Source organism: Argiope bruennichi, chromosome 11 (genome assembly GCF_947563725.1).
Source record: "Argiope bruennichi chromosome 11, qqArgBrue1.1, whole genome shotgun sequence".
NCBI lineage: Eukaryota > Metazoa > Arthropoda > Arachnida > Araneae > Araneidae > Argiope > Argiope bruennichi.
This window is the reverse complement of record NC_079161.1, coordinates 19,713,309-19,731,162: the sequence shown is the minus strand read 5'-3', so window position 1 is coordinate 19,731,162 and position 17,854 is coordinate 19,713,309. Positions and strand designations below refer to the sequence as shown.

At 32.4% G+C, this 17,854-nt stretch overlaps 1 protein-coding gene across 1 annotated transcript in view; it reads left to right on the top strand.

The window, feature by feature from the left end:
- The first annotated feature begins 708 nt into the window (after positions 1–708).
- The window catches only part of LOC129957400 (uncharacterized), a 94,837-nt gene continuing 77,691 nt past the window's right edge, over positions 709–17,854 (top strand). The window contains exons 1-2 of the mRNA XM_056069701.1: positions 709–806; positions 14,944–15,948. Of these exons, the coding sequence (XP_055925676.1) occupies positions 14,979–15,948 (970 nt within the window). The 5' untranslated portion in view covers positions 709–806; positions 14,944–14,978. The remainder of the gene's footprint in view (positions 807–14,943; positions 15,949–17,854) is intronic.

Genomic DNA, 17,854 nt, shown 5'->3' with positions numbered 1-17,854 from the left:
TGAACGAGCAGAGAAAATAAACACTTAGTTTTGAAGAAAGGAGAAAAAAAAAGAAAGAGGTATAAAAAAAAAAAGAACTGATGTAGAAAAACCCCATGAACTGATATTCGTCTGCCTGAGTTTTGCTTTGCGGGCATTGGCTCGAAACAGGCGTGCTCAACTTTCCACCGGGCATCACTCTCGTAGCGTGAGCTACCCTCCAAGTGACGGTGGAGCAAAGAGAATAAAAAATAATAAAAAAAAGTCGCCAAGAACAAAAAAGGGAGAAAAAGTGGCGCCACGTGTTCATCGTGCGACTTCTGTCCAATCACCACTGTCGAACCTGTAGCTTCTCCCATTGGATGCTTTTCCCGCGAACACGGGCATGACGTCAAAAACCTCAAAGACTTACGATGGCTTCCAACTTGGCAGATTATCGCTTCAGTGTGCAGAAGCCATTTATTAATTATTAACATCTTAAAAAATAATATGCAACCTAAAAAAGTAACTGTTATAATTGTAAAAGGTTTCACAAATATGATTTTTCGAAACAATGCGCTAAAAAGAAGCTAAAATGTGGAAAAAAAGAAGTTTACTGCCTGTTGACATTCCCTTTGGCGACTTTACTAAGCGAAGTTGGCGCGAAGAAAAACTTTGTAGCAACCTTTTGTTTTGGTCGCTCTGTTTGGAACTACGGAAAAGTTAGTCTGTCAAGCTTCATAAGCTGAGTAAACCTCGATCAGGCAAGGTGTTTGAAAATTCTGTGCGACTGTTTAGGAATTTCCTAGTGTTGTTTTTGAAAATTATTTCATTTGGATCATTTAAAGGTATGTTATTTTCTGACTTAAACATATTCGATGTTATGTTGAATAAATAATTGATGCATTTTTATGATATTATTCGCATTTTATAGAACGTGTTTTGCTTCTTATAAAAAACCACGTTTTCGCGCAAAATATATAGTTTTGCAAAAAGTAAGGTTGCATAAGAAATTTTTAATGCAAAAATTGAATGTGCATACGTAATTATTTTAAAATGTGCAGCACTGGACGGTGCATTGACTTCGAGCACATCATGTTTTGGCATGTCACTGCACTTGTTCTTCTGTTTAGTCACGTGATCCAGCATGTAGTAAATCCTTTACAATTTTGTTTTGAAAAACATAGTGATAGTATTTCGTCGGATGCTGCGGTTTTTACCATTACCGGCTAATCATAAAAAATTATTATTAAAAATCTGATGATTAATTATTTTATAAAATGTTCTTTATTTCAGAAATTTTTTGAAATAAATTTTAAAATTCTGGGAAATTTACAATGCAATGAATATATGTTAATACTCGATTATTTTTTTACCGATTGAATTTATCATAAATATTTAATAATATTTTACCTTTATCCAGAAATCGATTGTTTATGAATTTCTTGATTGTTTGTTGATACAATGTCAAATAAAGAAAACTTGGTTTTATTTTCTCATATCGCAATTTTCTTTATTTTTGTTAAAGTGTTTTTAAAACTCTGTTATATTCAAACATCTCTTTTGTAATTGCATGCATATTAGTAATTTCAATTGTTTACTTTTTATCAAATACTAAGAATTAAGTTTTTATTATACTTAAAAGTGATAGATTTATTGATATAGTTATATACAATCTTGTTTAATTATTTTTAATCATTCTTAGAGTGCATGCAACATCAATTTAATTTTATTTCAACTTCAATAATAATTTAATCATCTGTATTCAATTAAGTATTGTATATTTTTAAAAATTTTATTTAGTTAAACCATTTTCTGTTGAATTTGATGTTATCTTGTTGAAGAAAATTAGCTTGTATCATTTCTTTATAATCTTCTATTTTTAATTTTTCTTCTATTTTTAAAAGTTATGTGCAGTAATTTTCAGTATCATTCATTTAATATTTAACATTCTGTGCTGAAATGTAATAAAGTGTGTCTGTGTATATCTTTTAAAAATTTTTAGCTATTATACTTTAAAAATTAAGTACTTTGATACAAAATCATGTTCAGATAATAATAATTCATATTCTTACTAATATGGGGAGATATCAAATTACTGATACATTCATATGATAGAGTATAATATAATTAAAATAGTAATTATTATAATGCAAAACACTCAAAATTTCCAGAGAATTCCAATATCTAAATGCATTTTTGAATATAAACTTGAATGTTAAAATGAATATTAGGTATTATTGGCATGGAATTGTGTGTTTTAATAAAATGGAAGATTATTAGGTTAAAGAAATGTCAAAGTTTTGTCTTTTTTCTGGCAACTCCATTAATTTTATCTGCACTGCCATCCATCTCTTTGTTCTTTCTGATAATTCTATGTCAACTGTAGTGTGGTCATTTATTATGCCTATGATGACAAATAGAAGTAGCTAATGATCTTGTTTTGACAGAACTATCATGTTATCTTTTCTTTGTGGTGAAATATTGCACCTTTGCACAAAAAGTGTGGTGTGAGTTTTGGCAGTATGGTCAAAAACAAGAATGAAATATGATTGGATCACCTGATGGGGTTTCTTTATTTCTCAGACAATTGATTTTGTGGGTTTTGCAATGAGTGGCAAAGTAATGCAGTGAGTCAAAAGCATAAGGGAAAGTCAATCATATATTCTTATGTTTATTTAATTAATCCCAAATATTATTTTATTGCATTTAAAAGCTGATGGATATTTGAACAAAATATCATCTTTAATTCTTATTATTGAAATACTGTGTTCTGAAGTTGTATATTTAACCTTCCTTCATGCTTTCAAGTTGAGTTGCCATTGACTATATTTTGTATTTAAATTATTTCCATTTAATTTAATTCAAATATTTTGCTAGCAGAATAAAATTATGATGTATTTATATCAATGATTATTTGATCAATTATTAAATTATTTTAATTCGTATATTTCATCTTTAGTTTACCAATTCCTGAAAACTATTAGGAGATTCTTATTTATTTTTTCTTTTTGTTTCTTATTAAATTTTAAACTTCCAAAAAAAAATATGTCAAATGATAGTTTAGAAGCAACAGATTTGCTTCAGATTTAGTAAATAAATATAACATTAAAGTAATTAGATCTTAAGTCTCTGGCTTTTCATTTCAATTTACAACTATCAAAATAGGATAATATAAATTTTTGTTCAGTTTTTTTGTGTGAAATTCTTTAGAAAAAAAAATTATCAGATGATTACGTTTTTTTGAAACTTGTAAATGGAAATATTGCAATATAAAATAAATAATTTTTTCTTCATTAAAATTATTTTAAATTTTAATTTCTTCCTTAAAAAATGAGGGGGAGGGGTGATTGTATGAAGAAATAAAAATCCAGGTGAAATATTTCTCGCAAAAAATTAAACTTTCTAGAATTTTTAAGTACTGAAAAAATTTATTTAATAACTTCATTAGAAGAACGACCATGATTAGTTACTTGGAAGTAATACAAATATGCAGCGCAAAGTAAAAATTTAGAAGAAATGGAAATTTAGAATTATTTTACATCTAAAAAAAAATTACGTTATCCTAAAACGCGAGACATACTTCAGATTAAACGACACGTAAAGAAAATTTTCAGAATTTCTGTCACAAAGAAAACCTCTAAAAATAGGACAAAGGCTGATCAGTCACGTGACTAATCTGAGATTAATTTCAGCTTTCAAACACGCGATCAAAATTGTTTTTCACATCGAAAATTAATTAATTAATTGATTAATGATAATGAATTAAAGAACGGGAAGAATATAATATCGTTGTAACAAGTAATTTAAAATAATAATATGGAGAAAAAGTTAGCCAAAAAGTTCAGAAGTTAAAAACGAAAATGTGGATTTCTTTTACATCTCGTTTAAGGATTTCTCACGTTGTTAATAAACGTGAGAGATGTTTAACATGATAAGAAATTTTGAGAAATTGTCTCAATTAAGCAGTATGTCTAAAAATAGAACCAAACGGATCAATCACGTGATTAACCACTATGCGGTTAATTGCATCATTCGGGACATGCGTTAACGTCCGAGAGACGCGAGTAACTTCCGTTATTAGATTAACTGCGCATCGTGAAAACGACAAAAAACGAATTTCCTGTAAGCTAGAGAACGGGGGGAAAAAAAAAAGAAATAAAAATCCGCAGACGAAGAATTATCGAAATCGTTTTGTGGAACTCGGTTCTGTTTTGATTAAAGAAAGTGCGCCTTCATTCAACAAGGGGGAAAAATAAAGAAAGGTTTAAGTTATCGATGTTCCAGTATTCGGCGTCTATTTTTAACATAAACATTCTTCTTCGATTTCTGTAGATCTAAATTTAAATTAAACCGACATCGAAAAGAATGTTATCGTGTGATTTTTTTTGTATTCTTCGCTTGGAATATTTTTTATAACACTTTTGCACTCCTGAGATAAAATGTAGGATATGAACCATAGATTATTGATATTAAAAAAAAGGTATCTTTCAATGAGTAAGTAGATAATTTGGTATCTTTACGAGCGTTATTATGTGTATCAATTCGTATTCATGAAATTTTGATTTTCTGCGGAAAATTTTTTATAAAAGTATTTGTATTTCTTTTTTTTGTTTTTGTAAAGGAATCGAATCTTTATTTTCTTTAGGATTTTCTTTTTATTTAGAATCGCCTTTGGCGGTAGCAAGTTTGCTAAAGATAATAGTTATATTTAATTTCAGTTAAATCGTTAGAATATAACTTCATGTCTATGATTCTATCAAATTGACAAACATTAAAGCTGTATTATTTTCAGTTGTCATTCGTATGCTCTGTTCATTGTATACATGGACTTTCCTAATGGAAACCACTTGCATGACGTCATAGAGCTATTAGAAACGTAAATCTGCGATTCAAATTTCTTCTAATTTTCTCGGTGTTGCCATTCTTTGTTATTCATCTTTCAAACTACACAGATATTAAATAGAATCCTTCTTTTGTTTCCAACAGTGGAAAATAAAATCACGCGATTAAATATTTAATGAAACAATGAAAGCGGTTTGGTTTTTCAGATCAATGATGTAACCCATGATTAAAATAAGGTAAAATTAAAAAAAAAAAAAAAAAAAAGAATTTACTAAAATTTGGGAAACATTTGCACTGCTATTCATTTGGTAACATTAAAAAAACTTTTTTTTTAAATTTTAAAATGACGTAATATTTATTTTTATTCAATAATATTATCTAAAGTTATTGCTTGGAAAACCGAATCTAGCTTAATTTTCAATTAAAAAATCTAATTAAAATTTCAAAAAAACAAAAAACAATCCAAGGTGCACATTTTCACCTTTCAAATTATATATGTACCAAATGTGGTCGCTAACCAAAGCACACACACGCACATCTTTATTATTATTATTTGAGATAATTAATCGTTTATTGTTTCTTAGCTGTTTGATTTTTTTCTGATTTAAAGTGTTATTATTTGTCTTTAAACTTGGATAGAATCAGGAGACTAGTTAATTTTCAGACTCCCGAGTTGAAACATTAAAAAAATTATGAAGGATATTAAACATTATTATTGGGTTTGGTGGGGCAAAGGTCAGCGTCACTCAAGCGTTTAATTTACCGACGTGTTTTGTTTCTATTAACTTAAATACTGAGATGAACCGCGACGAATTATTTTTTTTTCCCCCTGTAACAACGTTGATTGTTATGCAAATTTCGAATGATACAATTAATGAATTTATTCTATATAAATAGCAGATGTATTTTCATTATGCTATTTGTTGATTAATATGGCTTAGTTGCAATTGTCAGCTGTCCTGTTGCAGCAGGTCATTATTTTCGGACCGAGCGTGTAATACGAGTTATAAAAATTGTGATGAGTGCGATATGCATTTATTATCGGCTGGAAGATTTTTGCTTATTTACTTTAATTGGGTCTTTATTGCAAAATGGCTTTCATTTGAATTTAAATCTTAAGATTCTAAAGGACCTAAGCTTAATTTAGCTTCGATTCTTGTGTAATAAATATTTTAATGATTTAGTTCGTAAATAATTAAAGCATTTTAAACATAATAAATAAAATTATGAGACATTTGTTTTTAAAATGTGCAGCGTGTTGTTGTACTGATCGTTGCAAGATTGCATTAGAATTATTGGGATTTCAGGATTTCAGAGATAAGTCTTGGCTTCGGCTTCAAGGAGGCCATGAGTTCGAAAATTGATTCTTTCAAAGATTTATCGTATATGTAGGTCTGCTGATGTTAAATTAGTGTAAAATTTACTAAGGGAAGTGGCCATATCATCCTCGTCATATGACATAATTTAAAATTACGAAGTTCGTCTCAAGATAATCTTAAGTTTCTTAGGTTTGTGAATGAAATGTTAGTTTAACTTAACGGAATTATAACAAAATCGGTAGGCATTTTTTTACAACTATCTTTTAAGGTTTTTACCACTCTTACAGAAATGAAATCGAATGTTTTCCTTAATTCAATTTTCGGTGTATAAATGGCTTCTAAATAATATCGACATTTAATTCGAATACGATTTTAAGTCGAATTTATTTGTCCTGATTGGAGGGTCATGTGTTCATGACCGAATTTCATTGAAAATTAAGGACGTAACATGATGCTGTCTAATTCTAATTTTGGGAGAGAAGTATACTTCTATTTTAATGACGTATTTATGCGGAGTGTGGTGTGCAAACTCAAGCATTTTCTTTGTTGTTTCATCAGCTTTAGCATTAGAGTGTCTTTGGAAATATCTTGGAGCATTAACTTATCAAATCAATCGAAATTGGAAAAACGCCAAATATTTTGATTTTTCCAGTGAATTGTTTTTTTGTGTGCTTTTTAAATAAATTTTTAAGTGGAAATCAAATTATTGTTGAATTGCTATATTTCTTTTCATGACAGATTTTAGTAAATGTTAGTTAAATAGTAACATTTTAAACATAAGAATTATACCTGTTTTATCTTCATTCATTTAAATGAAGTCTTATTTAAACAAGAAAAATTGCATAGTTCTAAAATCTATATGAATAATAGACATAATTTCAGATTTATAAGTGATGTTCATTTAAAAAGGTTCCACTGGTCCTTATCAAGCCCGCCAAAATAAAACCGTGGCGTCTGTTAACTGGCCACAACATGAAATCTCTTCGTTTCAGCCAACTTCTCAAGGTCACGCTGTTGATATTTATTTTACAATGCGTTGTTTTTATTTGGTCCTTTTTAATTCTAAGCTCTTCTATTTTTTCCCGCCATAATTGACAAGCAAACGACTTTGGACCGTCTGCACACCTGTATTGTTTCACAATTATTCCACGACTTTATTTTTTATCAACACTGCTCGCGCGACGCATTCGCTATTAGTTGTAGCTAATGCGTACGTTTGTTCTGTAGTTAATAATATTTGAGAAAAAATAGTTATCTCATGTTGGCTGATTGCCTAAAACGGTGGTTTAGATTTTAAATATTGCCACCTGTTTAACCTTGGGTACCCTCATTCAGTTTATTAAGATCTGCAGCCAATGCCAACAGCTTAGTAAGAAATATTGCATAATACTCTACCTTTTAAATATTCTGACGGGGGAGGGTGTATTACACCTGAAAAAAAAGTTTCCAGAGTGTCTGGTTTTTCGAAAGTTTTCGCTTCCGTGTTTCCCCGTCGTTGTGTCATGCATGCTTTTTTCAAGGTCCATCCCTGTCTGAATCGCTTGCTGTGACCTAGAAATCGTCTGACTTTCTTCATTTCCGGGTTTTGAATACAATTAGGATGTTTGTTTTGCACATCGAATACCCTCAAACAGACGATTTGAGACATTGAAAGTGCTCAAACGAGACAGTTGATCCTATCCTTGGCTTCAGTGAAAGTTAAAAATAGAACATTTTATTTTATTGGAATTGTTTATTCTTTTTGACAAAATAATAGAACGAAAAAAAAGTTATCTGCTTGAAAATAATCTGTAAAATTTATTTTCTAGAAATAACAACTTTAATTTCAAAAAATGAAATTATATATGGTTATTGTTGGCAGTACAAGGAAATGCTATAAAATCGAGTAAAATAGTCCTGAAATTGAACATAGTATATATGACACTTCATATATTTTGAAAATAATTTAATATTAAGTGAAGTAAAAATAAACCTATTTTTGAAATTAAAATTTTTAAACTTTTCTGAATTATTTGTGCACTTATGAAACATACACCATTCATTGCTTTTCAGCCTTTTGATTTTAGCCATTTTAAGCATTATTTTTAACTATTAGTGCTTACTGTATAGAGTATCCAAGAATGATTATTTTAAATAGAATTGTCTACAGTTTTATTACGAATATGTTAACATAACATCAATATTCCTGTAGTAACAAATCTGTTAATTTCGTACTACAGGAAAAGATTGGTGAATGGACAATGCATCTACGAAAATAGATTTTAATCAATGCAATCACCAGAGTAAGAATATTATGAAATAAAACTACACTAAGCAAAACTAACTAGACCAGAATTATCTGAAAGTAGAGTTAAGTTAAACATTTAGGGGCGCCATATGTATTTGCTCATTTGATGCAAGAATGTAGAAACTAAAGATGTATTATTGATAAGTTATCGACGTTTATTAATTTTTATTTACAAACCACGCAGTACCCAAACATTGACTTTCGTTGGTCAGTGCGATTATCAATTGTTTGGAAATACTGGCCACGTGGAGGATTTAACGTTTCAGAAAATGGTTTCTAAAAATGATTTAACGTTATTCCAAATCGGGCAATGAAAACTATACTGTTCGCTTCAGGATTCTGAGACGACCACTTTTCGACGATTTTGTCTCATTAAGGGGATAGACGCGGAAGGATGAACATATTTCCGGAATTCTTCGTCACTCTTTGACCTTGATTTTCGCCCTATTAGATATTTTTTCATTCAACTTTTTTTTCCCCTAGTGTATGTAAGTATAGTGTCGTTTCTGTCTGTATTACTTTAATTCAGTCCGCGAGTAATCCGAGTTTATTTTATTGTTAAATGTAAACATCCCCTCCTTTCATCTTTCCTCTCACTTCTATTTTGACGAATTAAACCCATCCTAACGCATGCGCAAAAGCGCGGAGGGTTTTACAATCCGTCGCTGAACTATACTATATCTACTGTCTTCCATCCTTTGGACATTGTGATATTTTTTTAATGTTATTGCTTTCTATATGTGCTTTTCAACTTAATCTCCTGACCCCAGAATTGGTTCGTTTACTATTTAATTTAAATATTTTATTTTAGTGAAATGAACTATAATGTATACCCTTATTTATCGCCCATATTCTGGCGATGACTGTAAGCGTTTCCATAAATAAATAATGGTTCTCTCCCCGGCGACTTTCAAGGTCTTACACCCTATCGGGTAGGTTGAGTCGTCGTGGGTAGATAGACCAAGACCAAATTAAAATAGATAGTCACTGATTTTTAACAAAATTATTGAAAGTGTTTGTCATGTTTGATTACAAATTTCGGGCATTGCTGTTTCTGGTAACACCCCTTTTGTTCCTCATAACCCCACGCAGAAGTAGTAACTCTAAATTTAAGAAACCCCATGCCATAGCACTTAATTACAGAAACACTACACACGCCATTACTGTTTCATAACCTAATTCTACGTGTACGATAACTCAAATTATTCGAATTCTTTCCTTTTTTTAAATACTACACTGTGGTTTCATGTAAGAACCCCGTAGCTATTTCTTAACTGTTAAATTTAGACTTCCACGCTGCTTTACTGGCTGAATAAAATTGCGCAAGTCACTGTAACTGCACGGTTCCACGCAGTCTGGCAATCCCTATTTATTTTGGTGTTATTTTCGAATTGCTCTCGCAGGTTTTATCTTTCTCCTCCCTTTTTGTTTTGTTTTTCATTGTTATAGATAGCGAATTTTCTCTCGGGGTAAGTTGGCGATAACGCATTATCGTTTGTGTGTGTGTGTGTGTGTGTTTTGTTAACATAATGTTGTAGTTGTCAATCAATCGGTTAGTAAAATCACCTTTCTCAAATTGATGATTAATATATTGTGTAATACTTCTTTCTTTGGCCTTGGATGATTCAGTTCTACGCACACAAGTTTCATTTTTCTGTAGATCCTCTTTCGTTTTTATTTGCTCGTATACGCAGTACAAAGAATGTACAGTTAACGTCAGAAAATTCGAACTCGAGATTTCGACAAATCTCCACATTTTAGATCTTCCTGAGTTCGAAAAACACATTTTTGGAAAATGTCCGTCTGTCTGTCTGTCTGTGATGAAGATAACTAAAAAAAGATTTGAGGGCTGAAAATTGGTTTACGGCTTTGATACCAAATTTGCAGATTTTTGTCAAATTATGAGTAAAATCCGTTTTAGAAAGTCCGTCTGTCCGAATATAATTCCGCACATAGATTTAACATCCATAGTATAAACACCTGTCAAATTATGAGCCAAATCCAACTGCGAGTTGATTGTTTGTCGGTCTATACGTGCAGAAATAATTAAACGCGATAATTAAAAAATGCAATGATTTAAATATATCAAATTTAGTATGGGAAATTGTAACTTCAAATTCAATTTTGTGTCAAATTTATGTCTCAATCCATTGAGAAAAGCGTGTCTAAAACACAAATTCGATTTTCGGTTATTATTAACACTTATTATTCGGTTAATTAATCGCCAAATAACTCGCCAAGGTATATGCTGTAAATGCAATAAAAATGCTAAATTCACGCCAAAAGTTAATATTGCCAGTGTCATAAGGCGTTCTCTGTTTGTGATTGGTTACATACAAATTTTGTCATCATCCTGTTGTGCAGCATAGTTATATTTCTGTGCTCCGGAGACAAGTTGTTATAAATCTCTTTTCGCCATTCTGGAATCGTGGAATCTGACAATGAAATAAAAATAATAACTCTCAGTATTAAAAAGTGGAATATAATTGAAATAAAGCTGTTATTCAGTAGTTTACTAAAATAGTACGTGTTTAAAAGCTGATGTTTATTTAAATTTATTTCGTTAAAATATTTTCATGTCTCGCCCTTTACCGCATTGTAATTTTAGTTAAAAATTTCAAAGATTAGGATTTGAGCTCAGTTTTTTTTTTTTTTTTTTTTTTTTTTTGAGCATTCAATATTCACATAGAGAATTTTCAGGTTTCTAAAACTTGACAGCTTGTACTATAGACTATTTTTCATATTTATCAAACAAAACTAGCTTAGGTCATCTTTATTTAAACTGCATAACAGAAGTGCATAACATATTTATTACTAGTTAATGTCCCTTTATTTAGTTCATATTTATTTAAACGGGAAAATATTAGACTTAATCAATTCTATAAAACGAAAAGATTTAACAAAAGCGAATTTCGTTGGTATAAAAAGAAAGCGGTAATGGTCTCCTTGAAACTTTCCCTCATGCTCTCTAATCAATGTATTTTTGTATTCTTAAATGAATCCATTGTGCATAATAGTTATGAAACAACCTAATCTTTGGCGATTAATCGCTGGGATGTGTTTAATGCACAAGTACCAGAAAACCAAATAAATATTTCTGACGCATTTTTTTTCTGTGCGATTAAAACCAAAATTTGCCGAAGAACTACAATTATAGTCACAAAATCGCATACTAAATTTCATATATTTAAGCCATTATGTTTCCGCTTTATCGATTTCACACGCTTGTGAAAATACAAATCTACATATGATAAAGCACTCGACAGATTTGATCTCAGATTTGGTACCGATTTATAGATTTTGAAAGCTAAATCTATGTACCAGATTTTATCCTTTCCGTTTTGTAGTTACCTAGTTAACGTATATTTGAACAGTCGGACAGACTGACTTTCTCTTTATGGATTTCATTCAACATTTTATAAAAATATACTAAATTTCAATTGTCTAACTTAGAGCGTCTCTGAGTATTCATAGGAAGACTGATATAATATATTTCTAGTTATATTCGAACAACCGGACGGACTGACTGACTGACCCTAAACAGATTTTACTCAAAAGTTGATAGAAATCTGCAGATTCGGTGTAAAAATCGCTTTCAAACCTCAACTGTCTAACTCAAAACGTTTTTGGGTTACTTTTGTCACAGTCAGACAAACACAGGTAGACGAACATTTTCTGGAAATGTGTTTTTCGTACTCAGGAGGAGGAATCTAAAACGTGAAGAACCTTCATAATTCCAATATCGAATGTTTTGACTATTACAGTATTTTGTATTTGAGAAAGTTTTTATTTGATAAATAAGTAGAATGTGTTTAATTTTAATAAGGAAAGCGTTGACGTCTAATACCTGCAACCCAACAAGTTCATAATGACCCCTTGTGCTTTCGCTCTCTCTTTCGTGAAGTCCCCACGAGTTCGCGCGCCGTGGCGTGTGTAAACAGACAACAAAACAGACAGGAGTGAGACGAGGCGTTCGCCAGAACTGGTTTTCTGCCTTGTCTACACTTTCACCCCAGAAGTGGGTCAGAGAAAGTGCCTTTCAACCTTGAAAAGCCACTGTTACTCGATGCAGTGATGATAAACAATCCGGAATGATTTGAATATGTCAAGCGATCGACTCCTTTAACAGCGGAGGCTGGGAGGGACTGACTGTACAACACCGTAATGTTAATTGGTTTGGTGTCATTGGTGTGATTTGGTGGCGGATGTTTTCGCGTGGGCAGACGGTTTAAACGCGCAGGCCTTCTTATATCAGGTCAGAGCTCTTTAAACAGTGGTGCTGACCTTAACAGAAAAAAATATTTTAGTCATTAAAAAATTCGAACTCGAGATATTGACGAAATCTCCTTGTTACAGATCTCCCTGAGTTCCAAAGCACATTTTTAGAATTATGTTTGCCTGTGAACACGATAAACCCAAAACACTTTGAGTTAAGAGCTTGAAATTTCGGACATCGTCTTCACTACATATTTGTAGATATATATCTAATTTTGAATGAAAAACGATTCTGAGGAAAATTGTATTAAGGCTTAGTTACAAATAGCTGCAGTACCGTAAAAGAAGCGCGCACTTAGAAAATAGATTATCTGTACAGATATACTTTTAATAGCATGACTACTATATCATGATTGCATTAGGTTAGGTTATTATGCAAAGAATAAATTTTCATAATATGATATGGCGTAAAGCTATTAAAATTGTTTTCATAATTTAATTTATAAAAATGACTCGTTGTACTAATAATGCTCATCATGTCGAAGTGATATAATTAAAATTGAACGCAACTAATATTCCCGGCGAACCCTTTGATCGCCAAAGGCTGCTAGTTTTACCATAAATCGGACCAGTTTCCTTTAAACAGCTTTTCAATACATTTTTGTTTTCAGAATCTTTTATGATTTATTCATTTATTTATACAAGAGTCTCAGCAAAACATATAACGTATTATAAAAGCTCTCTGATTTCCTTAAATATTAACTGGTAATTCCAACACTTTTCAACTCTAAGAGCGATTGCTTATTGTGTGCCTGGTTGCAGAAATAGGAGCGTGCCCAGACGCTCCCCATCTCCGAGAAAAGCAACATAGACTTCAATCCAAGTATAATTCGTCAATAGATTCTGAAACGACCGCATTTCGATGATTCCATCTCATTAAGGTGTGAAACGCGGAACGATAAGTGCATTTCCGGTATTCACTTTGACCTTGGATTTCCCCTATTAGATACTAGTAAATGTAAACATTTCTTCCTTTCATTTTTTCTGTCACTCCTATTTTAACGAATTCAACCCATCCTAACGCACGCGCAAAAGCGCGGAAAGTTTTACAATCCGTTGCAGAACTATAACCATAATTTTCTCAGTTCGAAAAGTTTAATTTTACTAACGATAGTTATATATTCATCTCGCAAAAACTGCCTAACCACCATCTTATCTTATTTTAAATATTTGTAAATAATACAAATTATAATTTTACTTACCTTCCGCATTTAATCATATAATTTATAAACCTGCCATTGCATCGTTGAAGAGTTTATGATCCTACTCAGGCGTCAGCTCTTTTATATTACATTTTTTTCATTTGCCACGGTTTTCTTTATATATGTTGATTTTTCCACAATTCACTGGAACCTCATTGGCCTTTTTTTGTAACGTTTATCTCTTCAGTTAACGTTTAATACAAAATAAAGGAAATTTCATTATTTTCGCAGTTTTCCCCACTTTTATAGAAAAACCAACATTCGCATCCATTTATCTGTCAGACTATTTTTTTAATAATCAAATTCCGTTGAATTTATATATGTTTTTTCCCACTTTGAAAGAAGAATCATCGCCTGGGAAGACCCCACCTTGAATCTCAAAGAAAAACGAACATCATTTACTGAACTGATTTGTTATGTTCTGAATCGAATGTTTGGTTGAAAATATTCTCTTTATTTAGATAAACCGCCGTTAGATATCAGTGAATCATTTCTATCAACGAATGATTCATTACTTTTTAATCACTCGTTACAATTAAATCAATCGAAATTAATACAGCCAGTTGATTATCGGTAATCTTAGAATCTGTAAACATAAACATCTTGTTTATTGCTAAGGTTTTCACTTTAGTTGTTTTGAAATTAGTCACTTTGAATACTTTTATTTTATTAAAAAAAAAAAAGCAACGCTATCTTCTGTTTTAATTATGTTGCAAAGGCAGTTAAGATTTGCTATCTATTTTATGACGCAATTCATTGTGCCTGATTTGATATATAATCCTTTATATTCCGCTGGATTTGATTTTCATTTATTCTACACAAATGTCACATAAATTAGCTGACGGTACTTTTCCTAAATTCGTACCTTTATATTTATTATTACGTTACGATGGATCTATAAGTAATTCGTTGAAATATCGTTTGATATTCTGCCGATTTCCTTTGCTATCAGGTAGGAATTTTGTTCTTTTTTTTCTTGATCAGCCTCATATAGTAATAAAGCGATCCTTCACATGTTTTTCAGTTGAAGGTTATTATTATTATTATTCTTTTGTAGGTTCTTTGTTTTCTTGCTTCAGAACTGCAGTCATCATGTTTTCCATAAGCAAAGGCGAGCCTCCAACCCCTCCAAGTACCACCGTCAACCCATCAACTGCTGAAATTGAAATAACCCCTCGTGAGCAGCCCCAAAATCAGAAGATGGAAGCTATAACTCGTTCACTGTCAGCTCCCGTGGAATCAAAAAGTACATCCACTAACCAACCAGCAACTGAAATCGGTATAGCTGGCCGTCAACTTCCTTTAATCCGAACCCAATCTGCGCCTTTCGAATCAGATTCCGGATTCGAGGCATCCCCTAGTAGCTTGAATGATCCGGTATGCAGCAACTTCCCCTTCTTTCCTGATGACAATGACGTCGGTTTCGATGACGTCTTCGAGGACGACGCATCTTCAATTCTGCTTGAGCGAGTGGACGCCGCATCTTCAATTCTGCTTGAGCGAGTGGACGACGACGACGACTGTTGTCCAAATTGTAACGAGGTTTCATCCTGCTCTTGCAGCAGAGCAGAGTCTTCAGCTACTGTCCGTGCTGCCATGACCAGCTACACCGATCCAAACACCTGTGATAGTGACTCCAGCAACAGGTCTTCCTCACCTCAATCACCACCACCGTCCAGCTGGCCCATACCGGCATCTTGTAATCATATTCACAACGACAGACTGCCTTGTCCACGCTGCAGCGGGAGAGAGTCATTGCAGACACCAACGTCCTCCATGTCCTACCTTCATGATATGGTGGCAAGCAGATCCTACCCAGGCTCCTATCCAGCCAGCTTACTGCACTGGTGGAACCAGAGCTCACCATCTGCATCAGTGTTTTCACCAAGGGTGGCTGCTGCTCTAAGTAGGACCTCCAACAGATCAGATGACCGCAGAAGCAGCAGAAGGAGACAGATAGACAGCGATGCCTCATCGATCTCCTCTCTATCCTGTGATGAACATTCTGATGACGAACTATTCCCTACGTCATGCGAAGGAGGGGCTTACTTAGATGACTTGGGTAAGTTTTTTTTAAATCTTTTCACCTTTTTTTGCAATATAGGGATTAGTAGTTCTTTGGTTATGCGACTTTCAGATATCGCGAAATCCTATTTTCCTCTGGACCAGGGGTAGGCAGAATTTCCCAGGGTACGGGCTACTTCTAATTTTTTCAAGGTGTTGCGGTCCATCCAGTGGCGTAGGTGTGGTGAATTAAGATAAAGGTCTACAGTGTTTATTACAACGTTATAATAAATACGAAATAGGTACTTACCTACATAACTGCAAACGTAGTAATAATAGTCACAAATATAATAATATCAATTGATTCATTTAATATCAAGCAATTAAAAAACATTAAAAAAATAAATAATTTTCATCTAAACTTTGTTCTAGTCGTTATAGTTAATAAGAGACAGTCTGCATACTGTCCAATTTTGCATATCTCGGTATATAATCATTAACTGCTAATCTTGCAGTGGAATCTGCGTGGTAATCTGGGAGATGGGAACAATATGTTGTCTTAATTACATTCATCATTTAAAATGCAGATTCACATATATAGGTAGAGTCAAAGAACGATGTTAAATAATGCGCAACTTTTTTTTAAATTAGGTTATTTTACTTCGTCTATTAGATTAAAAAAAAGTTATTCTTAGGTTCTAAACTACGTGCTTTTAAAATTATCATTTTGAAGGAGAAAAACTCTGAGATAAAGATATATATAATTTATATTTTTAGTTATTTCTTCCACATCAGCATGGCCAAATGGTTAATACATGAATGTAACAATTAGTTTCTATTAGTAAAGGTGGTCACATCAAAATGTTTTGGTGGATCATCGGTCGATCGCGATCGACTTAATGTCCACCCCAGCTCTAGACCATGGCATCTGAAATTTTTATACTGAGAGTTCTAAAATAACGACATAAATTATGAAGAGCAGAAGTTGTAGATAATAATTAATAAATTCTTCTTCATCAGCAAAACAGCCTCCTGCAGGCATTGGTTGCCTCAACCACGCTCACTTTCCAGCCCTTTCTATCTCCCGCAACTCCCTTCCAGTTCTATGAACCATGTTTTTTAAATGTTCAGATACTAAGATAACTTTTTACATTATACAATTTTATCTTTGTACACTTATTTAAAACACTCATTTGTTAGATTAGTATATCTTTTATAATTTTACCATTTGATTGGCGCAGTATGGCCAAATGTGGCTTTTGCGCCAATAAACCACACAAACCAACCCTTCCAGTTCTTTATCCTCAGAACACTCAGGTCTCTTTCCACATCATCTAGCCATCCAGTTGGAGGTTTTCCTCTGGCCCAGAATCCCATAGGAATTTTAAAAGTCTATAGTTTGAGATTGCTGTTTTCAGGGCTTCCCCAGATATGGCCGAGCCATCTTAACCTATTGCTCCGGATAGCCAGTGTCATCTGTGGTTGCCTATAGAATTTGTATAATTCAAAATTGAATTTAGTTTGCCAACATTCTCTCCCTAGTACTGGGCCAAAGATAGTTCTAAGGATCTTTTTATCAGATATGTTCTGAGAACGCTGAGTGTCCATATTAAGAGTCCAGGTTTCACTTGCATAGAGAAGAATAGGCATAATAAGAGGCTTATAAATTCTTAGTTTCATTTTCCAACTAATTAAGTGGGATCTTAGTTGTTTTTTCATCCCAAAGAGCCATTACATTATTAGCCATTTTTATTCTGTTAATTAATAAATTAATTTACAGTAATTACAGTGATTTATCAAAATCTAAAAAAAGAAAAATATACATTTTTAGTAATTTTTGCTTACAAGCATGAAAAAACTTTAGGGAATTTTTTAAATCTTTGCATTGTTTTGAACGATCTTCTTGGGAATCGCGATCCATCGTTAAAAAAGTCCAGCTATCACTTGAGACGTCAAATGTTCAT